Source organism: Castanea sativa, chromosome 1 (assembly GCF_040712315.1).
Source record: "Castanea sativa cultivar Marrone di Chiusa Pesio chromosome 1, ASM4071231v1".
NCBI classification, from domain to species: Eukaryota; Viridiplantae; Streptophyta; class Magnoliopsida; order Fagales; family Fagaceae; genus Castanea; species Castanea sativa.
Genome location: NC_134013.1, coordinates 17,429,656 through 17,456,016, shown reverse-complemented (window position 1 = coordinate 17,456,016; position 26,361 = coordinate 17,429,656). Strand labels below are relative to the sequence as shown.

Here is a 26,361-nt window from a genome sequence, read left to right as displayed (position 1 = left end):
TCCATAGGAAAATTAAGGTATTTATCACTAATTTTTTCCAAATCTCAAGAAGGTTTCACATGATTTTCAAATGTGAGTTGGTCTAGACTCTAGAAGCCTCCTCTTATGGGATGGGTCAAGAATGATGTTGATGTGGCTTAAGTCTTGTGAAAGGTTTGTTTGGTAGCTTTTATAAGATCGAGTCATAAGAAGGTTTTGAAAATTGAAAGCATTGGTTCAAATCACAAGTGTGGCCTTGATGTCTACAACAGAGGCCTTACGGTTGGCCTCACTTGTATAGGTTTTTTTTTTTTTTTTAGAAGGAACTTGTATAGTTGTATTATTAGACTATGTTTAAATGAGTTTTACTAAGCATAACTAAAACACAACTACCAACCCCAATACCCTATTCACACTCCAAAAAAAAAAAAAAACCCCAATACCCTATCTACTAACTAAAGAAAAAAAAAACATAAATAAAGTAAATCAATCATGGCAACAATTCACAATAATTTAAAAGAAAGAAAAATAAGGAAACAAAGAACATGTGAGGCTGTTTCTCAAAAAAAGAACATGTGAGGCTATTGTGAGCCATCCAACATGTGGGTATGGGAGCAGATCAAGTAGACATTCAAGCACATAATAAAAGTCAATCCACGTTCTAATTGTCTCTCCCCTTTTTTATTTTAATTTAAAATTTTGACTTAAATGGAAGATTTAGCCAATTATGATTGATTGTCCCCATTAACTTTCAATCTTTCTAAATTAACAATTCAAATTCAAGTCCAAAGTTTGTAGGGATATTTTGAGTCTTTGACTTTAGATTTTGGAAATTATTGATTTGCAAATCAATGACTCGTTTAATAATTTTCTCAATTGAAATTTCAAGTCAAATTTAAATATAGGAATCTTATACTTTAGGAAAACTATTCTCACTAATCAGCCCATTAATACCCTGCCTTTTTCAATGAATTTTCATAATTTGAATTTTAAAATAAGTAATATTACAGTTATAAACTATTTTACAACATTTTTATAAATTGTTGTTGTAGCCAATTTCTTATTGATTCTTATTGACTCACTATATCAACAGTTTGTAAAAAAAGTTTGTATCTCTAGTATTTTCTAATTTTCCTTTCAAAATTATACTCCAATTCTTTGGGAGTCACAAATCATTTATTAAGCCGTTTGTATCCCTAGTATTTTCTAATTTTCCTTTCAAAATTATACTCCAATTCTTTGGGAGTCACAAATCATTTATTAAGCCATTATATAACTTGATTCTATCTTTTCAGTAATTTTGATTTTCCTAAGATTTTAGTTATTATTTCTTTTATTGAAATGTTAAACCAAGTCTTCTACCCATAAATAAAATAAATGAAATCTTACATTATCTTATTGAACAAAATTCATATTTGTGTTTTATATTTGTGTGTGAATAGATTATAGATGAAATATCTATATGTTTAATAAATACTTAGACGGTGTGGAGAACTTGTTTTATAGTGGGAAATGGTCACCGCTAATACTATATGGAAATTGAGTAATTTTAGGGGTTTTTGCCCCACTCTGTGGCATTTGCACGAAAACGTTGAATTTTACTTTAGTCAACGAATCACTAGAAGGGCTTGAAATGGGTATTGACTATTAAGGATTGAGTTGTTGGGCTTAACCCTGATCCTGATCATATAGGGGTTATCCTACATTTGCATGTTTATTGTTATTTGCCATTTGAACCAATGAGAATTAAGCATTTAGTTTAATTTCAATTAATATTTTCAAAATAAATCAAATTAAGTAAATCTATGAAATTTATGCATGTTTATTATGAGGCCACTCTTTGACCAAATTGTGTTTTTTGAATTACCTTTGTTGAACTTAAAACCTTGATTTTGACTCATAAAAAGAATTGTGGAAATAACATTATGAGAACAATATAGTTTTAGTTGATAGATTATTGCTACAAATAACTAAACTAAAAGATTTAATCTAGTTTCTCAAAAAAAGAAGAAGATTTAATCTATTTATAAGTAAAGAACAAAAAATTACAACTAACACATAAACTCATAAATCAAGTTTTTTTTTTTAATAGAGTTTCAACTTTTGACGTCCGCTTATAATGATTGTGCTCGTTATCATCAAACTAAGATATTAATCGATTTTTGTTATAGGTAGAGATTAAACTCTAAATTTCTTACTCAACTATAAAAGACTTTATTAGTTGAGCTTACTGAAACCTATCATATAACAAAATTTTTAACTAATCAATGTAAAACATATCTTATTTTTTTAGTGGATTTGGACTCACACTAATACCTTTCATCCACCATTTCCTCCTGTTTTACTTGGAAATGGCAAAAAAAAAAAAATCATAAAAAATGGCATAAAAAAAAAAAAACATTGATGTGAATATTTTTGATAGCTACAAGAAAAGAACCAAAACCTTCTCAAAAAAAGAAAAGAAAAAAAGAAGAAAAGAACCTAAAAAAAAAGGAGGCACCATCCTATAATTAATTAGAAGTGCCGGACCGTCTAGGACTATAAATGGTCAAAATCCCACACTACGCATTGACTAGTTTCTCATTCATAACCAAAATTGTCACACATGATACACATGCCTATATATATGATTATTGTGTTTCATACTTAATACCCGACCCACCATGTCCCAATTCTTACACAACTAACAGTTTTGAACTAAACAAAACAACACCATTAGTCTAATACAACGGATTAAGCTTTAAACTTTAAAGTTAAAACAAAGTAGGACAATTCATAGATGGCAAACCTCAGCACTGAAATTTTCTATTTGGGCCAACTTATACTTAGATCATATTATGTTATTACCACAGCCATTAACCACCCATTGTTCTAACCACATTATTTACTGCAATTTTTACTACAATTAATTAAAGTGACTTTCTCAGGAAAAAAAAAAAAATTAAAGTGGTCGACTTTGATCTGCACCCACAATTTTCTCCACTATTCATGGTCAACCACGTAAGAATGGCACAGAAATTGTGTACTAGATTTTCTCAGGACAACTAGTCCATCCCTCAAGTCCTAACAAAAATTTCATATGTTAGCCATATGCGCCCTTTCTCTCAGTAACACGTGGGTCTCATACCCTTAAGAGATACCTTCCCCTGAGTGGCATGCATGGTAAGATGTTTGGGTGGAGTAGTTTGAGTAATATTGTTGGTAGTTTTTTGAAATACTGTGAATAAAAAAGTATGTAAAAATGTGCGTAATATTATTTAAAATGTGAAAATGTGAAAATGTGAGTTCTAACTATTCTACCAAATATGACCTTAATTTAAAAAAAAAAAAGTTACATAAGAAAAAGTTTAAAGAAGTATTACATTCATAATATTTTCACAACAAATTATAAATGATTAATTATTACTAATTCTAATTTAAATCTTTACAAAAATTACTTTTTTTATCCACTAATAACAAACTGCTATTTAGAGCGAAAAAACACCCATTAGCTAGACTCTTTTAATAATTAATGAACCTTTATCTTCTAAGAAAAAAAACAAAAAAAGAACCTTTACGTAGAATATTGAAGTCACAGTGTAGTGTGTGTATGAGTGTATTTTCCCAAGAAACGACTAGTTAAATCAATAAATATAGTTTCTTTTTTGATCTGAGGGTCTGTCTTTTGAAACTTTGACCGAATACTAAATAAAATAGAGAGAGAAGGAGAAGACAAAAGAAGAGAAGAGAAAAGAAGGCATTTTGCAGCTTTCGGCGCTGTTTCGTACACTCTCCTCTTCTTCCCCTTTCCCTCCTTCCAAATTTTAGCTGCCCCCCCATTCTTAAACACCACACAACTCTCAACAATACATAACAATATTATTATTTCTAATACTCAACTAAATATTATATCCATTTTGTTTACACATACATTTGTATTTGTATTAAAATACTTACTCGTTAAAGAAAGAACAAAAGGAAATTGCTTTCCTTTTAGTTTCTTCACTCTCACTGAATCCACCAAATCTAGCGCCATTCCTCCACAGCTCAGGTAATATGAGCCTCTTGTTTTGTTTTGCATTTACCCATTTACCCAATTTTAGATCTTTCTTTGCTTCTTATTTTGCTCGCTAAATCGATGCTAAAATATAGTAGATCAAGAGGTTGTACATGTTTTTTTTTTAACAAATGAAAAAAGATTTCTGGGTTTGATTGTATATGGGGTTATAGCATTTGGGATTGTGTTTCTTGTGAATTTGATTTTGACTATGTGGACTGGAAGAAAGTTCATTTTCTTATGCTAAGTGAACCAATTTGTTTTAAATTTGTAGTCTTTTGGTTGTAGCGGTGCCTATCTATGTTGTCTTGATTGGTAGTGTTTCATGGTAATTTATTATTGTTCTTTGGATTCGGGAGTTTGATGCATTGAAAATTTTGGATGGTCGTTTGGAAAGCATGGTAAGTCTTAAAAATACTCTTGTAAGTGTTCCTCAACGTTGTGGTTTGGCTTACAATAATTATGTGGAGAGCTTAAATTGGATTAACAACATGTTGCATATAATTTGGGGCCCTTGGTTATGTCATATGACTATGTACGGTCACACTGGTTTGAAGTTCTGTGTGTGTAAAATGTACGAATGCTTGACCAAGGGATTGTGTTATTTGGCTAAGACACTGCTGAAATGATCAATTAACTGCAATAAATCAAGTGTATCACTTTCATGCGCCGTTTTTGGTTGGAACTAAGTTCCGCATCTAATTTGTTTTTCTTTTTTTGGAATGTTCAATCCATGTTATGAAGCTTGACTATGTGTTTGGTGATTCATTCCATGTTCTGTAATCTCACTTTTGCAATCTTGTCACAAGTTGTATAAAAATATCACACTCTATAACTGGCTGATTGTATCGTGACTAGTGATCTCACTTGAGTGAATATCTAATATCTAATAAGTTGGAGAGAAATATATACAAGTTTTTTGATTTAACTATTTCCTCAAGTAGTAGTGATGTCCTAAGATCTTCTTCTTTTTTTTTTTTCTTTTTTTTTCCTTCTTTGGGGGTGGGGGGAGTTGAGAGGTGTAGCTCATCTTTATTTGTCCCTGACGAATCTAGTTTTTTGATTGGGTCAACTTGGACAGATAATGAGTGAATGCATATCATTAGGGAATTGAAGAAGATTAGAAGACTCATTTGACTTCTGGCCAAGCTTGACTGGTGCATCTTCTATGCTGTCTATTGTAGTTGAAACTATGGGCTTACTCTGCAGCAGAAACCGTCATTACAATGGAGCAGATACTGAAGAGAATGCACATGTGAGTTATGCTTGGTAAAATACATCTATGTTATGCACTTGTATAAATTGATGGTAGATCAACTTTATGTGGTCTATTTGCTTCATTTTGATTTATAGCATGCTTTTCAGGATGCAGAAATCGGGAGGAGAATTGAGCAAGAAGCAAAAGCTGAAAAGCACATCCAGAAACTTCTATTACTTGGTACAGATGAAAACAGTATTTCTCATTACCTCAATCATTTTGCATCTGCTAAAATCATAAGCTTGCTAGTTGAAGCTTGTTGGGATTGAAAACTTGAATTTTAATGATCGATGACTGCACAGGGGCATCATGCATAGTGTTTTTGGTGGTTCTTTACAAAAATTAGATAGAGAAAGAAACAAAAATTATTTTGTCAAGTATCACATGCCTTCTATGAAAATGTTTAACCTGCAGATACCATTTAAAGTTTTATGTGTAAGAAGTACTGTCTCTGTTTCAAAATCGATGGTAGCTTTCCTTTTTGGGTTATCACAAAATATATGAAACCTTTCAAAAAACTGGAAAGTTCATTCTTCTTGAATTTCCTATATTACCCTCACCTGAAAAAAAGATTTGTATCAGAAGTTGTGCCACCTCTAATATAAAGTAAAGGTCATTTTAGGAAAATCACTATATTTTACCCTTTCTTTTTGCTTGCAACAAGTGCGGTGAGGAGATTTGAACCTAGGTTCTCCTCATGGGAAGAGCTGGGAAGGTGTACTAAGCCACAAGTCTCTAGGCGATCACTATATTTTACCTTTTCATTAATAGTCATGCCATTTAAAAAAAATTCTTCTTTGTGAGACTGGGGGAAGTAAATACCTTGCTGATGCCACCCTCTTGCAATAAATTGTTTGACTATTTCAAAGGAGAATCCTACATTCTGTGATTACAAGGTATTAGGACTGTAACGTGTAATGTCTTTTTCCATTCATTTTTATTCCATGCATAATTTGATTCAATGACTGTCTCATAAAGTTTCTTTCTGTTACTGGAGGCATTATTTGATGATTGCTATTTGACTGGGGTTCTCTGACACAAATAGAGTTCATAGAAGTGCTGTTGTGACTAGATGGCTCATTACATTGTTCAGTAATTAGTAATTACTATACTTTGGCTTACAGGAAGAGGGAAAATACAAATGAGATAATCTATACGATTTCCCTATTGCTTGGCTAGTTTCTGGTTTTTGTTAACTTTTTGGTTATATCCTTCCTTCAGCTTTCTTTGTGCATGACTGCATGTAGCAGCTAATCTCTTCATCAATTTGTTGATCAAAGATATTTATTTTTTTGATAAGTTGATGGAGGATATTTATTGGTTTATTATTTACCTCTATTGATTTCTAGGGCCCACCTTTCTTCCTCTCATTTTTTTCCCTATGCTAAAATGCCTAGAGTTTAAGCTTATTGCTTATCATAATAGAGTGACTAGATTTTATGCTAGCCATCAACCTACTGCAATCCTTTTTTCTTTTTTTTTTTTCGGGCTTGGGACTAGCTGTGAAATAAATATTAAGCTTATTGCTTTATATGCATAAAAACTAATCCTCTAGTTTTATTTCCTTAATTAGGGGCTTAAGCATTAACAAGCATTTGGTTTTCTTAATTGTTTTACTTCTTGGTTGATCTTAACAATGTGATCAATCTTTTTAAGGTGCTGGAGAGTCTGGGAAGTCCACAATTTTTAAGCAGGCAAGATATTGTACAAGTTCCTCTTTCAAAGTGCATTCTAATGTTTACTGGAGATGCTAATATTTATATTAGAGTGCATGATCTGTGTGCAGATAAAGCTTTTATTTCAAACTGGCTTTGATGAAGCAGAGCTAAGGAGCTACATTTCAGTCATCCATGCCAATGTGTATCAGACTATAAAAGTACGCAATAATTGAAAGGGTGTGTTGGTTATTTCCCTTTCTGCATGTTACAAGAGCATCTAGTGCCAGCTGTTTATAGTAAAAACTATCTTGTGCTGAGATGAGTCTTAACCATTATATAAATGGGAAATGATCAATTTTAATCCTTATATTCATTGTAAGCTGAATGTTGTTGAACAGATATTGCATGATGGATCAAAAGAGTTGGCTCAGAGTGACACAGATTCCTCGAAGTACGTTTTATCAAGTGAAAATAAGGTTTGAATTCATAGTTTGACATTCTATTACATTGCCTTTGTGTCGTTTGCTCTTTTGGTTTAGTGACAAAAGCTTATTTTAAAAAATCTGGTTAGAAAGTCTTATAAGACATGATTATTTCTATAAGGAAAACGTTATAGTACCTAAAATTGCTTTTCTTGTGACAACCTCTTTCATGCTCAATCTTGTGTTTAATATATAAGGCTCCTTTTCAATTCAGTAGAACTTACTTTCTGTGTCAGGCTATTGGAGACAAACTATCAGAAATTGGTGGTAGATTGGATTATCCATGTCTCAATAAAGAGCTTGCACAGGACATTGAGACTCTATGGAAAGATGCTGCAATTCAGGTAGCTGTTACTTCTGATAAAGGACATATGTTGATTGCTCTACCATATTTAGTTCTTCAGCACTCATCTTTTGTCTCATTTTCCTTAAGTTTTCAGTCATTTTTCATTATTGTTTAATTCTTTTTTTTGATACATCAATAGTTGGGGATGGGGGATTTCAACCCTGGATGTCTCCATGGGAAACATCAAGAGGTGTTAGTTGAGCTACAAAACTCTTGGCATTTCCCTTTCCAATTGTACATGAAGCATGCTAAATATTTATTTTTCTCCATAAATGTAGGAAACATATGCTCGTGGTAATGAACTCCAAGTTCCAGATTGTGCTAATTATTTCATTGAAAATTTACAAAGATTGGCTGATCCGAATTATGTTCCAACAAAGGTATCTAATATCCATAATACTCCCTCCGTCCTATTTTGTTTATATAACTTATTGAATTCATTGTTTGGGCTCATAATAAGAAGATATGAGTTCCAACATTACCCTCTTTGATTTAAACTCATACAAGGGCAAAAGGACAAAAGGTTTCAACTTTTTTGACAAAATAAAGTGAATATCAAGAAAGTTAATAAAATTGTGCTCCATGACTCTTCAAAGTGGATAATGATTTGGGACATCCCAAAATGGAAGTGGACTAGAGAAATGGAATGGAGGGAGTATTTATTTATTAAAAAAGTTTGGCTTCAAACAGGTTTGGAGCTATCTTGCTCCAACCTATTATGTGGCAACTAAAGAGACCATCCATTGTAGTTTTAGTCACAAAACTGTTTTAACGAGTCACATGACCTCTTGGGGATTTTTTTAGTGTACTTATACCATTATGGAAGAAAGTTTCTGGATTTAATTCTACCAGTTGTTCTAAGTCAGTTGCTATAGTCTTAAATGTTTTTGAAAAAACTTTTACCAAAATTTATCCGCACATGCTGTTGTGGAGAATTGCTGCTGAGCTTTGTTAAAGGGGTTTTTTAGAGTATTGTGAGTACTTGTATGTGTCTTTTTCCCCAAACCTATCCTAAAAAAATACTGCTTAGCCTTCTGCAGTTTCATGATTTATAGATATTATATGTTGTTGCCACGTCAAATTTGTATATTCTACACTGCTTACATTTTAAAAGATTAATATAAAAGATTAATTATGTAAGTTCTACAGATCAGTGACTTAATGGTCAGGTGGTCTTTGTATTCTTTATATGGGTTGCTTATTAATTCATCTACTGTTATTAAGTATTAACCCCCCTATCCCCCCAAAAAAGAAAAAAAAGTCAATGGGCTGTTTTCGGCATTCATGCTTTTGTTCTGTTTGTCTTTATTTTCACATGGAAAAACTGCTTAGCGTCTATCACTGGGATGTTCATATTCCAACATAGTGAGTGCATATTTATCTTCTACTATAACCTGTTCCCGCATACTTTGGATGCAGATCTCATGTATGTTGCATATTAGCTTCTCTATGTACTATAGGTTGTAGTGGAGAGTCTATGTTGAACAAGTTTCATAGTGTATTTTGGTATTGCAGGAAGATGTTCTCTATGCAAGAGTTCGTACAACCGGAGTTGTAGAGATCCAGTTCAGGTGAATATCTGGTTAAGTGTAAGATGACCTTCTGTTATTAGTAATGTGGTATTTCTCATCTACCCCCCACCCAAAAAAAAAAACTGCCACACTGCTTCAGTGCTTTGTCCTTCTCTTCCCAAAGTCGTCAATTGCAACTTTGATAGTGTTATGTTAATTTGAATTAAAAAAAAAAAAATGCAGTCATGCTTCAAGTACAAACAATAAAAACAAAGCCTTGGTCCCAAAATTTTGGGTTTGGCTATCTATCCTCAACAAATTAGTTAGGTTTGGACACATGTTTTTTCCTCCATTCTATTCCTTTTGAAGTCATACTCTATGTTACTTCCCTAAATGCAGTCATGCTACAAGTGCTGCTGCTAATTCATGTCTTCTTCTGCTCATGCTCAGCTGATGGTGCTATTAGTAATAACTTGAGAGGATTCATTGTGTAATTGGTTAACTAGGAGACTTGCAACGGTGGAGAAGCTTATTAACTTGTTTATGAGTATGCGCTACATAATATCTATATGTAACTTCTCCATTCAAAACTTCCAATTACAATATGGCAAGGTGATTATTTCTGGCCAGATTACAACATATACTCAACTCCAATCCTCAGCAAGAAACAACTCATCTCAACAAAGCCTTTTTGGCCTGATTCTATTACCTGGGAGACTGATTGCATATAATCCATTCTTGGCATAGAACTCTATCCACTGATTAGTGTTAGCTCACCTTCTTCATTTCATTCCTTATCAAATTGATTTATTAGCTCTTTTCCTTTTACTGCCTTCTAATTTCATGCTGTGGATGATCAGTCATTTTATTTGACTCATCTGTTTTCTATTGCATATAACTTCATTATTTCTACTTATCTTAATCTTCCTCGTCTTGCCACAGCCATCCAAACAACAATCATAGTTCATGTTATGTTTGTAAAGCGACTTATATCTATAGCCAAAGGCTTCTTGGACTAGTGGTGACTCCTGCTCCCCCCTCCCTCCCCCTAAAGGGGTGAGCTTAGGTTCAACCCAATGGCAGCTTGACTTTCCCTAGGAAAAAAATGCAACTTATATGTGTTTTAAAAGCATGAATGTCCAGAACTCATGTTTACTCAATTACTTTGTTAAGCAATACAAAAATGACTAAATGTTGGGAATGATTTGGGCAGCCCTGTTGGAGAAAATAAGAAAAGCGGAGAAGTATATAGACTCTTCGATGTTGGAGGACAGAGAAATGAAAGGAGGAAATGGATCCATCTCTTTGAAGGTGTCACAGCTGTTATCTTTTGTGCTGCCATTAGCGAGTAAGTTCATTGTTATAATTTCTTATCATCATGTGCATGTAGCATGATGGCTCTTGAGGCTCTCTGATTAACTATTAATTTTAACAATTTTGTTAGAAATATTTGACCACGTATTGGTCACTCTCTTTGACTTTTATTCAGAAGAGCTCACCCAGATTTGGCAAAAATATTTCTTTTCTTCCCTCTCTCTCTCTTGGGGAGGGATGAAGTTTGCTGTGTGATCAATTTCTATATTCATTGTAATAATTTATGTTAATTAAGTTCCAAAATAATCCTGCTAGGGGCTTTAGAGCATCATCAGCTATTGCCTCCTAAATGTTCTGATAATCTATTTGGAAAAAAAAAAGTAATTGAATCTTATGGTTATATCATAACTACGTTCTCATAATAATGGAGGCAGTAATTCCCAGTAGCAAAGTTATGCTGTTTCTGGTGTTCCATTAGTTGGAGTAGCAAAAGAGAACCTGAAAAAGGGCTCAGATAATTTATCAGTTAGACTCTGGCACAATTCCACATTACAATATTGAAATGTGTAAAGCTGAGGAAGGCTTGAAACTGACATTTGCGTTTCAGGTATGACCAAACACTCTTTGAGGATGAAAACAAGAACAGAATGATGGAGACTAAGGAACTCTTTGATTGGGTCCTGAAGCAACCTTGCTTTGAGGTTTTCTTTTTATGCCTGTTTTGCAATGTATCATAGTAAACACACACATGCACAGATATGTAATGTACATTTATGTTTATATATTTAGTGAAGAGTTCTTTTCCAACATCTCTCTCTCTCTAGATATAAATTTTATGAGCCTTCTATATCTAGACGGTTAAGATTTCTTTTATAACTCATGCCTTTTGTGTCCCCAAACTTTTTGGATGCAGAAAACATCCTTCATGCTGTTTCTTAACAAGTTTGATATCTTTGAGAAGAAGGTTCTGAAAGTAAGAGTTAGTAGAATGGTGCACAATTATTAATTTTGTGAAAACATGGCATTGGTATGGGTTTTGAATTTCTACATTCTGTAGGTGCCACTAAATGTATGTGAGTGGTTCAAGGATTACCAGCCAGTTTCAACGGGAAAACAAGAGATTGAACATGCATATGAGTAAGCATTTGCAGCTTTCTGTTCTTTTTGTATTGATTAAAAGGAAGAATATTAAGACAGCTTTTGGCTACTAAAAGCTTCACCGTTTCACCCTTTTCATAACAATCCTAGATAAGGGGTACTTAATATGTTCCAATAAAAGATGCTCAAGTATTAGTGTTCAAATTGTAGTAGTAGCCAAGAATGACTCTTTGAGTTTCCCTCACTTATTCTCTTTCTGGAGTTTAACACTTTTTCTCACTGACTCTCCTAGAGTGTTTTGAACCTTCATAGAATGTTGACCATTGATCTATATGCATTCAGGTTTGTGAAGAAAAAATTTGAGGAGTTGTATTTTCAGAGTACTGCTCCTGATCGTGTAGACCGAGTCTTTAAGATCTATAGAACCACTGCCCTTGATCAGAAGCTTGTGAAGAAGACTTTCAAGCTTGTAGACGAGACTCTGAGACGGAGGAATCTCTTTGAGGCTGGCTTATTGTGACTGCAGACGAAGTTTTTAGGGAAAATATGTTTGTTGATGAAGAACATCAGATTTTGAGCTTTAAAGTCAAGTGTAGTATATATCAACTTGATTTGTTGATATTACCATTTACTTCCAATTAAATTCTCTTCAATTTATGGACAACAAAAAGGTTTAAAATATTTTAAGCTTCAGAGCATTCATATCCGGTGAGCTAGAAAATTTAGTATTTAGCACTTCAAAAAATTATACTATCTACTGTAACACCTCACTTAATAATATATCCTACTTCTCCTCTTTTATTTTAGCATACAACGGATTAAAATAATATAAATAACACAATAAAGTAATATAAAACAATCACCACAAAAACCCATAGCAATTAGCCATCACCACCAGCAGCCGCAACAACCACTGCAAAATAATCTTTAAAAAATATATCACAACCACGACCAAAGATTCACAATCACTGCAAAAACATTCACACAACCGTTAAGTCTATATGCCAAACAAAATTGGCCACATACCCACAACTAAAACAGTGGATTTCCATATTTTGATTCGGGATTCCGTATTTTACTAAGATCTCAGCTTCTCGGTTTATTTTCAGTGGTGGCGCAATACAAGAGACAAAAACGACGCAGTGGAGGGCTTAGATCTTAACAACCTATAGTCACTTCTCACGCCGATCTCCACCTCGGAGGCATCAATGGCCAGGTCAGAGAGAGAGAGAGAGAGTTAAAAACAATAAAATAAAAGTAGCAGCTGCCAATTTTTTTAGCTTTAGCATATGAGATGTAGAAGCTTTTTTGATGTTTGATTTGCTAAAATGATTTAATTTTTGGAGTTTTAGCAATCCGAATGTGAATTGTTTAGATGGTTGAAAAGGAAAAATGCTCTCTTCATGTTGGCTTTATGCTATTATGTCATGAAAAAAATGTGACAAAAAAAGAAATTTCCTCTTGGACAAATGACTTCCATTTAATTGGTTTGCTTTTCATATGTTACAATGAAAGATTGGACAAAGGACTTTACCAATTGGTGGAGAGCTAACTAATTCTCACCAACTTTTTCTTGTCTTTATCACTGCAACAAAGGAGTCTACCACTACCACTACCACTACCAGTATAGTATGTTTCAACGAAAGTGCAGAAGAATAGAAGACTAGCAATTACAAGTGAGAATTATTGACTTTACCAATTTACTTGTCACTTTCTTTCTTTACGGGTGGGTCCGCGCATGGCTTCAAATTGTAACTGATTCCTATTCATTCTCTCACCAACCTTCTACCTGGTTGGTTGGTCGGTCGGTTCAGTGTCTACCACCATCGTGCAATGATTTATAGACACTTAATATGAAAGTGTTGATATTAGTGTAGATCAGAAAGTGTAAACCAACAAATTCCCTATTTAAAATACACTAATTTTCATGTTTTCATTTAGAAGGTCGCTTTAGAGTTTAGTCTCATCTTGTCCATGTCGGTATCAAGCTTTTTTATTCACACCAGATCTTATATAGCCCCATTTTCTTGGCCATTCAGTCCTGTGAATATCTATAAATAAATAACTATTACAGTATTAAAAAGAAAAGGAATAAAAAAAAAACAAACAAACTTTTACATTGTAAAACAATTAAGGTTGGAATTGATAACAAATACAAACGGAAATTAAATACAAAGCCTTTGTTGTTTCTCAAAAAAAAAAAGCCTTTTTTTTTAGGATGACGTTATCTAACTGTCTTAAAAAAAAAAAAAAAATAATCAATGACTTTTATAGTTTCATTTGACAAAATTTAGACGCATTTTCTTATGTGCACTACATTAGATTTTCTATTTAACTTTAAATACATGGTTACAAAACCAATCTAAGGACAATTAATTTCATTATAGCTGAGTATAAATTTAATAAAAGAACCTAGTGTATCTAAGTTTCACCCTTATTTTTTCAAAATGAGAGCTTTAAGGACCTAGCCAAAGCAGCTTGAGGGAAGAGGTGCGAATAGGCATGCATTGATGCCCCGATCGAAAACATGAGGCGCAAAGGCCTAAATGGTTGGGATACAATTGCAGCCCTAAATAATAACATGGTTTACAGTCCATGGTAACTAGTAACTACATTTATTAAACTACCTAAAAGTTCTATATTTACACGAAAAAAGAAAAATCTATGTATTCAAAATATGATATTATATCACATTTCCACAATTCCACCTCAAATTCTTCCCATTTGTATTGTATATTTATATTTATTTCATATTTCATACCAAAGTTAATTCACTATGTAGTGTTGTTTATATATGGGGAATATGCTTTATTTATCTAATACCAATATGGACAACTTAGATACAATTCTTTAGGCACCATACTTTAGGTTCTTCAATTAAATCAAAATATATAAAAATATAATTTTAAAAAATATATTTAAATTACATAATTATAAAATATTTTTTTATATAAATGAGGAAGATGCAATTACAATAGCTTTTTTTCCCCCAAGAATATTAAAAACAAATGTACACCCTCATTCCATTGAACACATGTAACATGTTACATTAGGTTTAAACTCAAGAGGTCGAGTTTTCTCCCACCAGAGGAGAATGATGTGAGAGATGTAAGAAGATTTTTATTTAGTACTAATTATGTTTATCAGTCAATTGTTTTTTTTTTAAATCTTTTATGTCCTAGTAGTATATTAAACTATTAGTATTTTAATATTAGAAGCAATGTTATTTTTATAATAAGGCAATTAAGGCTTCTTACGTCAATTAGAACTAGGGTTTAGTAATCTTTTATAAGCAAACTATTGTACTCCTTTTGGAGATAGTTGATATTTTGATGAATGAAAAAATGGTTATTTACTCTGGTATTGACACTTGTTTCATCCTAGGTGTTGACTCCTAATGGTTTTTTTTTGTATTGTGCTAACTCCAAGCTAGACCTAAGTGTTGACTCCTAGGTCATATGTCTTAATTTTTTTGCTGTTTCATTTTGTCTTGATTGTCTCCTGTCAATGATATTAGAGCCAAAGTCATGGGTTCAAGTTGTAGAAGTGTCATTGTGAGGGAGGGATTATTGGGAGACCATAATTTGACTTTCTACAACAGCTCTAAAAACAGATCTCCGACTTATGATGTCAAATGTTATAAAATATTTGAGTGTATTTTCCTCATAACCAATTGATTTTAAGGTGGAGTAGCACAACTCAAGGTCTGGCAAATCGTATCAAACAATTTAAATTATTATATTTTCTATAAAAAAAAGTTTAAATTATTATATAAGTTTAGAATTGTAACATTTTTTTTTACTTTCCAAATATAAGTACAATGCCTATATTATTGAAAATTTAATTTTAAAGTAATCTTGTGAATATTTATCATTTTATTGCTTTTTTAGGGTCCATATCTCTAATTTCCAATACCTAATTTTTTATTTTATTTATTTTATTTTTTGTAGTTTTTAACCCAAAATTAAAGAGTTTGACTTAAATAGAATAAAATTTCATACTTTTCAATCCAAAAATTAAGGGGAAAAATACTGAACCCAAAAAAAGAAAAAAAATGCAATTTACAAAAAGAATTAATTTAAGGCCTAATTAGTCCAAAATGGATCGAAGTGGACCGAAATACTGAATGGACTAAAGTTGATAGAATGGACTGAAGTAAACCGAATGGACTGATATGCTATGCAAATATAGTTAAAAAAATAAACATAGTAGCAATAAATGTTACACTTAAGCATTTATATTGTATAGATATAAATAATACACAATAACTGAACCTAGTTTGGATGCAGTGATAGATGCTCAACTTTCATACTCACTTTGACAACCCTGAGTCCTACAATTGATCTAAATAAGAATAATTCTAAGTAATATTAAGCAATAAGGGCAAAAATAAAAATTAAAGAATAACAAAACCACCAATATATTTATGGGGGAAAATATTATTTACCTCAAACCCCAAATCTTTACTATCTCATCCTCATAACTTGAATTCATATATTCCATCACATTGAAACTAACTCAAAAAATTATTTTTTTAAGAGCATTAATGAACTAACTCAAAAATTTGAAAAGCCTAACTCTTATCTTGTAGCTAAATATTTAAATCTTTTAACAATTATATATAATCTAATAGTATAAAAAAGGTCGTTGTAGTTCAAGTAATACTAGGAGCACGTTCTTTTTTATACCTAAAATGAAACAAAAAATTATTTTATTGTATGAGTAGTTCTGCCCTAGAAGGCTAAAATGAAAGAAAAAGGACTCTTTATATATATTTTGTGCTCTTCAATGGTGGTAAGCTCCCTACTTTCAGCTCATCTCGGGGTATCCGTCAAGGAGACCCACTATCACCCTACATTTTCATTATGTGCCTTGAATATCTTGGGCTCCTTATCCATGATAAAACTGCAAATAATTCTTGGAAGCCCATCAAAGCATCTAGGTCCGGCCCAACCTTCTCCCATCTATTTTTTGTCGACAACTTGATGCTCTTCGGCCAAGCTAGTCTCAAGAACAGTGAGGCAATTGATGAAGTACTAACTACTTTTTGTCAACTCTCCGGGCAGAAAGTTAACAAGGAAAAATATAGAGTCATTTTCTCAAAAAACACTCCTAAAGATATTAGAAGAGCAATTTATGGTTCTCTGGGCATGCTAGAAACCTGAAAATTTGACAAATATCTGGGGTTCCCGCTAAAATTTGCTGACCGTGGTGATAGGGATTTTAATTTCATCATCCACAAGGTGCAAGAAAAACTAGAAGGATGGTAAACTAGTCTCCTTTCCCTTGTTGGTAGGAGGACCCTCATCCAGTCTTCGTCAGACGCTATTCCTGACTATGTCATGCAAGACACCTTGCTTCCAAGTAAAGTTTGTGAAGAAATTGATCGTGCAAATAGGAATTTTCTTTGGGGCTCAACCCCTGAAAAAAGGAAGATGCACCTAGTGAACTGGGACACTGTCACTCAGCCTAAAGACCATGGTAGGTTGGGTATTCTTCAAACAAGATCGCAAAATCTTGCTCTTATTGCTAAACTTGATTGGAAATTGCTGTCTGAGGACCAATCCCCTTGAGCACAAGTTTTAAAAGCTAAATACCTCTCCAGCAATACTAATAGGAACCCATGGACATCTAAAGGCTCTTGTTCCCGCACATGGGCAGCGTGTAAAGTAGCAAAGCCTCTTCTGGATAGCGGAATAAGGAAAGTAATTACAACATGTGCCTCTACTTCCCTTTGGTATGATAATTGGACCTCACTCGGCCCTTTAAGAACCCAATTAATTGGCCCTCTCAATATTGGAGAGGAAAACCAGCTTGTAAATCAAGCCATTGACAATTATGGCAACTGGAACCTCCAGCTCTCCTTTGATCTTCCTGATAATCTTATGAAACTCATCCAAGCTATCCCCCCAAATTTAGCTTCTCAAGAGGAGGATCTGATTGCTTGGGCCTTCATTAATGATGGTGACTTCTCTCTTCGGACTGCCTACAATGCAGCAAAAGGTTTAAATGCATTAAACCCGAACACTCCCTCTCTCTCTTGGATATGGAAACTTAAAGTTCCTCCAAAGCTCGCTCTTTTTATCTGGCTTTGCACTTATAATAGCATACCAGTGAAAGAAGTTTTGGGTTTAAGGGGTTTAAGCCTAGATCAGCATTGTGCCATTTGTAAATCTCACACCAAATCCATAAGCCACATGCTTAGAGAATGCCCCTACTCTGTTAGATTTTGGAACCATCTTGGCCCTCCCTCAGGTCTGTACAACTCACTCGGCCTTCCTCTTATCAGATTGGATGCATGACAATTGCTCCTCTGTTCTGGTCTCTCGGCACCACGACATTCCTTGGTCCACCCTCTTTCTTTTAGGTCTTTGGTCCCTATGGACTAATAGAAACTGTGTCACCTTCCAAGCTAAACATCCAAACCAGGAACTCCTAAAAGAGTGTGTTGCAAAAGCTTTGGAGTACCACTTCCTCATGGCTTCATCCAAAGTCCCCTGTGCAAGGCCGTGGTGCAATGCCAAATGGGATAAACCCCCATTGGATTGGCATAAGCTGAATACTGATGCATTTATCATCCACGGCCACGCTGGTGCTGGCGGCCTTCTCTGAGATTCGAATGGCAATTGGGTCCAAGGTTTCTCAAAACCTTTAGACACTGCAACGGTTCTAATGGTTGAACCATGGCCTTTGCGTGAAGGGCTTCGTATGGCAAGACAACTTAATATATATAATCTTATAGTAAATGTGGACTTATCTGATGTTGTTAAGCTCATAACCATCTCCTCATCTTCCGCTAATAGACTAACCTGGCCATTGGTAACTGATTGCAGGGACATACTCCAAGCTTTCCATCAGGTCCAGCTCAGCCACTGCTACAGAGAGGCCAACCAAGTAGCTGACTTACTTGCCAAAATGGGAAGTTCACATCAGGAGGAATTTGTTTACTATGTTTCTCCTCCTTTGACTTTACTAGATGTTTTAGCTTTTGATTGCGCTAGTAGCAGCGCACCTAATGTAACTGTTAATCCTAAAACTGCTGTATCTTTTGATGCCCGTTGCCTTGCGGGTTAGTTTGCAATAGACTCCTTGTATAACCCAAAAAAAAAATTATTTCTTTTCCTCATTTATTTATTTTTTGATGGGTTTCTTTTCCTCCAATTACCGAGGAAGAAAGGTTGCGTGGAACACGACTTATGTAACGTTACCTGAGGACTGACAGACCCGCACGTGAAAAAGAAAGACAGAGAATCGGGAACTGGGATACCCCAAGGACATGTCTGTCAATTTGAACTCCTGAAATGCCTATTTTTCTATCTACCAAAAATAAAAATAAACGTCGGCATTTTTACAATATTTTTACAACAAATCATAGGTGATTAGTTGTTATTAGTTCAAATTTGAACTTAACACTAAGATTACTTTTTTGCCCCAACAATAACAACTAGTAACATCCTGCCACTTATGATTTGTTGTAAAAATGTTGTAAAAATATTATGGACATATCATTTCTCTTTTTAATGAGATGGCCAGCAAATTTAAAGAAAAGAGAAATCCCGAAAATATTGTTCTTTCTCTCTCTCTCTCTTTTTTTTTTTTTTTTTTTAGGAAAAAAAAATCTCTCTTTCTTATGTAACATGCCTCTCAATATCGATTATTTTTTTCCCTAGTAAAGAACCCAACATTGACTCTTTATATTATATAATAGGACCGAATATATATATTTTTTGGCATAAATTCACCAAACCAAAATTGATTATTATAAAAATAATTTACTTGGGTTCAATAAGCATTAGACGTGTTGAAATTTAGATACGCGTCAATTATCTCAACTAGTCTAAGTGCACAATTGCACTGAACCAATCTACCCTTTTTTTTTTTTTAATTTTAATCTTGGAGTAGTATCCCTCAGTTAAAGAACCCAATATCGATTTTTTTTTTAAAATGACAAAACGAAGTATAACTTATCGGATAGAGTTTGACTATGAAATTAATTGTACACTGAGACAACAACCTTACCTTATTCAATAAAATAAATATTACTACATATTTTAAAAATATAATTGCTGAATTATATGTTCTTTATACTCTTAATACATATGTCAAATTTTGTGTCGATCGGATATTATTTACTATATGATTTATAAGTTTATATTTTATACATAATTTTAAACTACAAAAACTTACAATTTAAACAATTTATTAATGATATAACAATTGATCTTTAATTTTTTTTTAAATTTTGTAAGCATGAAAGATATAAGAAGATGTAATCCGATGATAAATTTGTCAAAATTCATCTCTAATAAAAAGATATTAAATAAGATTACAGACTAAAGTTACAACCATTTGTCTTAATTTATTTTTGGCAAAAGGAAAAACTGAATTTATTAATTATTATTGGGTTAAAAAAAAGAAGCCAATTGAACTTTATTTTCATTTTTAGCTGAACTTTCCAAATTTGCCCCCCAACAGCAGCCTACGCCTACCTTTGAATCAACTCTTACTGTTCCTCTTTGCCCTTTCATACCAAAAAAGCATATTCCTTTTCTCTCATTCTTTCTCTCTTTCCTTTTCTCTGTTTTTTTTGTATAAAAAATCACACAAAAAAAAAAACTTTAAACCTTTTGAAATGCAATAGAAGAAAGTTTAACCAAAGTGCCTTTGATCCTCTCGGTTTCTTACTCGTTGTTAAAGCTTTCTTCTTGGTTGGTTTCAGGTTGGTTTTCTTTGTTTTCTGTTTGGTTCTTGAGAGAAACAAAAACGGGTATAATGGAATAGAAAAGAGAATAGTTTGATAAGAAAGGCATTTTTAACATAATTTTATGTTCTTTTAAAGGAACATATAAAGCCTTAAATTTTATGTTCTCTTTTGATTTTTCTTGTCTGTACTTTTCTTTTTCTTTTTTGGGTTTGTCTTTTAAAAAGTTGGTTAGAAATTTAAGGTTGCATTTGAGCTCTGGTTGATTGTAGAACATGGTGAATTTGTTTCATTTTTTGTTATTTGGAATATCTCAGTTTTTTCTTTGAGAATCTAATGAGAATTGTGATGATCAAGATTTTTTGAAATTTGCTGATTTGATTACATAGCTGTAGACAGATTATTCTTCATTTTTTTTTTTTGAATTTGTAGTCTTTGCAAGATGTTTTTTGGAGAGCAATCCAAATTTCCATAATGGGTTTTGATCTCATGAAGTTCTAGTACATGTAGTGCAAAACCCTTTAATCCTTTATATTAAATCATCTCCTCATTCATTGATTAACTGGTTGCCATGATGACAATTGTATTTTTTTTTTTGATTTTTTGATTTTTTGATTTTTTGATTTTTTGGTTGAATGTAATTGGGGCCTTGAAATGGGAATCGAAGCACCCGGTTTCAATTTCTACAGTTTAGTTGCATTTTTGTGAAATTTAAATTTGACTGGAACAGTGAGATTTTGGACATCTGAACAACTGCACCCCCTAATGTTTTGCATTAAATTGTTGTTATGCACGAATTTTTCTGAGCTGCCCATTGAATCTTTTTTTAGTATTCATATATAACATTTTGTCATTCTGACTAAATCTTATGCGGGTGTTTATACCTTTGGTGATTCTAATCTTACAACTTCTCTGTTCAGGACTTTGAAGTTCCCATTTCAGATATTGTACAGGACGTGACAAAATATGAAGAATACTTGGTTGTTCTTCATTGATCTTGATAGTGGCACTCCAGACAACTTTCGAATTGAGCCCATTGTATTGCACAATTTTGGGGGTCATTTATTTTCACAGATAAGTTTGTTTGTGGATAATTCTATACACCAATCTCGAAACTTGTATGTCCCTGGAAGTTTAGCTCTCCAAGAAGCATTTAATTGTATGTCAAAGTTAGCTGGTGCTTTACTTTTTTGGTGCTCTAGTACGTCCACTTCAAATATTGCTCGGGACATAGCCGGTAGAATGCATGGTTCAGAACCCAGGAATTGTACATCTTCTGCACATGTTAAGAACATTACTTCTAGTAGACATAATCTTGCTGGATTTCACTTCAGATTCAGATCAAAAGGAAAATCTGGCGCCCCAGCGATTTTTGGTAAGATTTCAAGTTTCATGATGAAGCTCCTGTTCCAAGAAGCTAAAAGGATTCAATCCTATCCTTTGCTTTCATTAGCTGCTGCCTTTGTAACTCCATTCAATAACTTGTGAGTAGTCATTTCACTAAGTAGACTGTTTTGCACTTACTCTCTCGTTTTTTTGTTGGTCTGTTGTTGGCATTAGTTTAACCATAGAAAAACTTGTTTCTATGTTGATTGCACCAGATCTTCAGAGGTGCTAGCAGTTCCAATGGAGAGTACTGATTTACAAGTGCATGGAGGCATTGACCAAAGGCCTTGTAAGGTTGAGAATCAAAGGTGCATGGATCTGTCTTTTCCTGACTTGAACATGACAAGACATGCAGTTGAACCCAGAACTGGCATTGAGTTTCCTATGATTTTGGACAACATTTTAACTGGAGAGAAAAATTCCAGTTTAAGTTCAGAGGTAAATATTTATTAAAATTCAAATGGGTGCTTGATCTTTTTAGTCTCGGTCACATTATTCTACACCAAGTATTAAATATGCACCTTAATTTGTAAATCTTGTATCAATTTGGCTACTTATTATTTTAGGTGCACATCGAACATGTCTACTGGTGTTATTTGTTTTTCATAGCATATTTTATAGACCTATTCTGAAATCATAAGCAGTTAGTTGGTCCTGGATGACTTGTGATACTGAGACTGAGATTTTGCCTTGAGGGTGGAGGCAATGGATTTAATCAAGATGCTTACAATTTGCTTAGAATCCTTACTAGAGATTTCATAATGTATAGTTTACAGTTTTTATTACTATGTACTATACTGGACTTTGTGGTGACTGGACCTTGGAAAATTCTAATTTATAAACAACCTTCTTTTTAATTTTAATTAAAGTTTTATAATACCTACGAAATTCTGGATACATGTGTGACTTCTTGTAGTGAGGCCTTCATAAATGTTATTGGTCTTTCTGTGCTACTTTCCTAAATTCTTTGTCTAAGGGTCCTCTTCGCCCCATATAAAATGTTTTAGATGTGAACTGCTTCTACGTTTATTTCAGGTTCTTGTTGGTACTGGATCAAGAACTATGAAAATCATCAAAATCAAATCCCTTAAGGTTTATGCATTTGGTTTTTGTAAGTGTTTTTTAGATTTCACTTGATGTTTCTGAGTTACATAATTTAAGTCTGCAACATATTTCCATTCACTGACATACTCTTTCCTGATGCTTTCTTATAGATATTCACCCTTACTCTGTCTGTGAGAAATTGGGTCCAAAGTATGCTTCAATTTCAGTGGATGAACTGAACAAATGCCATGATTTTTATCAGGATCTTCTCAGGTATTGAGCAATGGTCATGGATGAACTGAATAAATGCCATGACAAGTATTTTAATTCAATTTCATGGCTTTGCTTCTATTTTCTAAGTTGGATGAAAGCCTTTTCAATGGTGGGTGCAGGGAGAATATTAATATGACTGTTAGGCTTGTGGTCAATTGCAATGGGATGAAAATCAATACTGTGAGAGAGTAAGTTCAATGTCCATTTCTGAACATAACCTTTGTAGATTTGCATGTTTTTGTTTTCGTTGGAGTGACCTTGACCTATGTAATGTCTTTCACCAATTGTTAGCTTGGTTTTAGCAGTTGTGGTATTGGTTGGATTTAGGTATTCAGGAAGTAGGCTTGTCAGTTAAAATTTTTTATATGTTCCCCTAGTCTCTCTAATGCCTAACTTTGATGATGCTAGTGTTTTTTTTTTTTTAATTTTTTTTTTTTACATTTACAACCAGACTTAGATTCAACTGAGCCAGATGTTAATTGCTTAGCTCTGCCTCTTGAGTCTTGGCAGAATTTTTTTTTTTGGTATATTTTATATTTTTTATTGGGAGTATTAATAAATGGTGGCAACTGATGATGAAATTCAAGTTTTATGTTTCTCATTTTTTTTGTTTCAATCACATTTTTTGCAGTGCTTTCGAGAAATCCCTTCGAGCCCGTTTGGTGAAGGTAATTATCCCAACTGTGAAAATCCATTTTTGAACTCAACAGTATTGCTCTGTTAACAATTTTTTTCTTCTTTCCAAATCAGACAAACCCAGACACTGATTACCATTGCCTAAAAAAATTTGGTTCATACTTCAAACAGGATATCCAAATACCTGCGGTAATATCCTACTGATCTTTGCATCTCTTTGGTAATTGGTATGATGGTGTTAATCTTAAATTTACTGGAACATTTCAGGGAACGACAATTGATTTTCGACAAACAGCTGATGGACAACTAATTACTGAAAGTGAGTAGTTATTGGTTAGAAAGATTATATACACTACATTTTTTATGCCATAGATGTACATATTTCATCGAGGGCTCATCATTGTGATGACTTCATTTTAGAATCTTAAGCATGAGGGAAATTAGAAAGTAGAGATAGGTAGAGTGTGAGGTCTTGGGTTTTAAAATTATTGGGTGCTTGTGTAATTATCAATAAGAAAATTGAAGAAGGAAAGAAATGATACATTGGTTCCCCTTCCCCCTTCTTTCATTGCTTTTCCCTTGCCTTCTTTATTTTATTTTTCCTTGATGCACCCTTTGAGTTGTTCAGTGTTTTATTGTGCTGCTAATGCACTACTTCAAAGTCATAGTGGATGAGGTCTATGAGTGATTTAACAAGCTCTCTGTTTTTTACTTTGAATTTCATATGTTTATTTTTCAGTTGGAGGTAATCAGATTGGAGCAGTCCATAGCAAGGATTTGTGTAGTAAGTGAATTCTCCTCATTAATTTCTCTTTTTTTGGTTTCAATTGTGGAACATTTAGGCTGCGTTTGTTTCCATGTAATTGAATTTCCGAGTGTAAAATAATTTCAGGGGAAAATATTTTACGAAAATGAAAATATTTTCAGATGTTTGTTTTGGATTGTAGGAAAAATACCGGAAAAGTATTTTCAGTGTTTGGTCATGCATGTAAATACAAATATATATATATATATATATATATATATATGAATATGTAAATTTTGTCAGAGTTGGGCTTTGAGTGGGGGTTTGAGAAATGGGTTTGCGGAATGGGTTCGTCGGAGTGGTGGGTTTGATGAATGGATTCATCGGAGTGGTGGGTTTGTCGAAGCGGGTTTGAGGAATGGGTTTTCTGGGTTTCAGGGATGGGTGTGGTGGGATGCAACCAAATTGGTTTGAGTTTGAACAAGAAAAAATGGAGGGGACGGCGAAGCTGGAGGGAACTTCAGACGATGCCTTGTGGTTTGGGCATTGCTCGACGAAGATGGAGGGGACTTCCTATGAGGGTGGGTTTGAACAGATGGGTTTAAGCAAGCAACTAAAATGAAGGAAGAGGAACAGAGCACTCACCGTCACGTGGAGGGGACGAGGATGGCGATCTGACCGGCGAGGATGAGCTCGTGTGCTTGAGCTCTGTCTCAGTCTCTCTCTTCTGGGTGTGCTTTCCAGAAAATGGTTGAAGGTTGATTTTACGCTTTGGCTGGGTTATTTTACGGTCAATGGGTTGCTGATTTTCCGTTGACCGTTTTTCCGTGGGTGCCCAAACACACACAAGGGTGTAAAACAGTTTCCTAAAATTGAAATCATGTGAAACAAACGCAGCCTTAGACATGTAAATCTGTCCATGCAGTGGTGTTTTTCCCTAGGACACTGCATTGATTATCTTTACTCTTTTATTTTTATTTTTAAATTTTTAATAAAAAGAACGTGAGTTTTAAATTTCAATGTCAAGGGTTACAACTTTGATGTGTTTTTGCAGGGGCATTCTTTGACATGTACATTGGAGATGTTCCCGTTTCAGAGCAAACGAAAGAAGAGATTGGCAAAAATGTTGCTAATCTCATCAGAAGGTGTTGAAATGGTCTTATTTTCCTTACTCCATTGTCCCCTTTTAAAATGGGCAATTGGTTTCTGATGTTTTGGAATTCTCTGGTGGCCATTCATAGAAAGTAGAGACTCAGTTGAGGGAGTGGAAGATTTGTTGATGTAGCAAGGCTAGAACAGCTGCAAACTCCTCCATTGAGGGTTTGTCCTGGGGTCCTATAGGTTATTTTAGTCCTTCAAATTTGATTGCATCTCTGCAATTCTTTGTAGGTTATTTTTTTAGAACAAAAAATTTAAAGTAAGTGGGAGAAGGGAATTGTTACATCAATTAGAAAGATTGTCATAACTCATATGACTCAAATATAAATGTTTTTACAAAAGAAGACAAAATACGAAGAATGTAGTTTCGGCTTCATTTCCTTTTTCTTTTTTCTTTTGGGAGGCAATGTTGAATGTTGATTGTACTATAAATAAGCTGTTCTTCAGCTATATTGATATTATCTATACTACTATTTAAGAGGCTTCCCCTGTTTGGATTCTTATTTTTTTAGTTCAAAAATGCCCCTATAGTTCTATGTTTAAATAGAGACAAAACTAAAGGATAATCTGGTAAAAACTCATTTTTTTAGTTCAAAGATGCCCCTACAGTCTTATGTTTGAGTAGAGACAAAACTAAAGAGCAATCCGGTAAAAATGCAACTCCAACTCCCACTAAAATATTGCCTAAAAAAAAGGACAACTCTCCTATTAATTTTTAAATTGATTTATTCACTTA

General features: G+C 33.6%; 3 protein-coding genes across 9 annotated transcripts; all 3 read left to right on the top strand.

Moving 5' to 3' along the window:
* Positions 1 to 3,632: 3,632 nt before the first annotated feature.
* On the top strand, positions 3,633 to 12,363 carry LOC142621621 (guanine nucleotide-binding protein alpha-2 subunit). Of its 7 annotated transcripts, none has more exons than XM_075794927.1 (15): positions 3,675 to 4,009; positions 5,097 to 5,270; positions 5,381 to 5,453; positions 6,930 to 6,967; positions 7,060 to 7,149; positions 7,330 to 7,407; positions 7,650 to 7,757; positions 7,899 to 7,949; positions 8,038 to 8,139; positions 9,275 to 9,330; positions 10,484 to 10,618; positions 11,192 to 11,285; positions 11,498 to 11,557; positions 11,642 to 11,721; positions 12,025 to 12,363. In XM_075794927.1, the coding sequence occupies exons 2-15, from the start codon at positions 5,184 to 5,186 to the stop codon at positions 12,200 to 12,202; spliced, it is 1,230 nt and encodes a 409-aa protein (XP_075651042.1). In that variant the 5' UTR covers positions 3,675 to 4,009; positions 5,097 to 5,183; the 3' UTR covers positions 12,203 to 12,363. The 7 variants fall into 7 exon arrangements, with proteins under 7 accessions (XP_075651045.1, XP_075651042.1, XP_075651048.1 ...); XM_075794929.1 differs by having other exon boundaries at positions 3,875 to 4,009; positions 5,200 to 5,270; XM_075794928.1 differs by having other exon boundaries at positions 3,902 to 4,009; positions 5,122 to 5,270.
* Positions 12,364 to 18,354: 5,991 nt separating this feature from the next.
* On the top strand, positions 18,355 to 18,756 carry LOC142621564 (uncharacterized). The gene has a single exon (XM_075794856.1). The coding sequence runs from the start codon at positions 18,355 to 18,357 to the stop codon at positions 18,754 to 18,756; it is 402 nt and encodes a 133-aa protein (XP_075650971.1).
* A 1,506-nt stretch (positions 18,757 to 20,262) lies between these two features.
* LOC142629474 (fatty-acid-binding protein 2) lies at positions 20,263 to 26,128 on the top strand. Its single transcript, XM_075803509.1, has 11 exons — positions 20,263 to 20,401; positions 21,304 to 21,867; positions 21,985 to 22,207; positions 22,805 to 22,880; positions 22,984 to 23,086; positions 23,206 to 23,274; positions 23,718 to 23,754; positions 23,837 to 23,911; positions 23,990 to 24,041; positions 24,462 to 24,506; positions 25,522 to 26,128. The coding sequence occupies exons 2-11, from the start codon at positions 21,350 to 21,352 to the stop codon at positions 25,617 to 25,619; spliced, it is 1,296 nt and encodes a 431-aa protein (XP_075659624.1). The 5' UTR covers positions 20,263 to 20,401; positions 21,304 to 21,349; the 3' UTR covers positions 25,620 to 26,128.
* Positions 26,129 to 26,361: the final 233 nt, after the last annotated feature.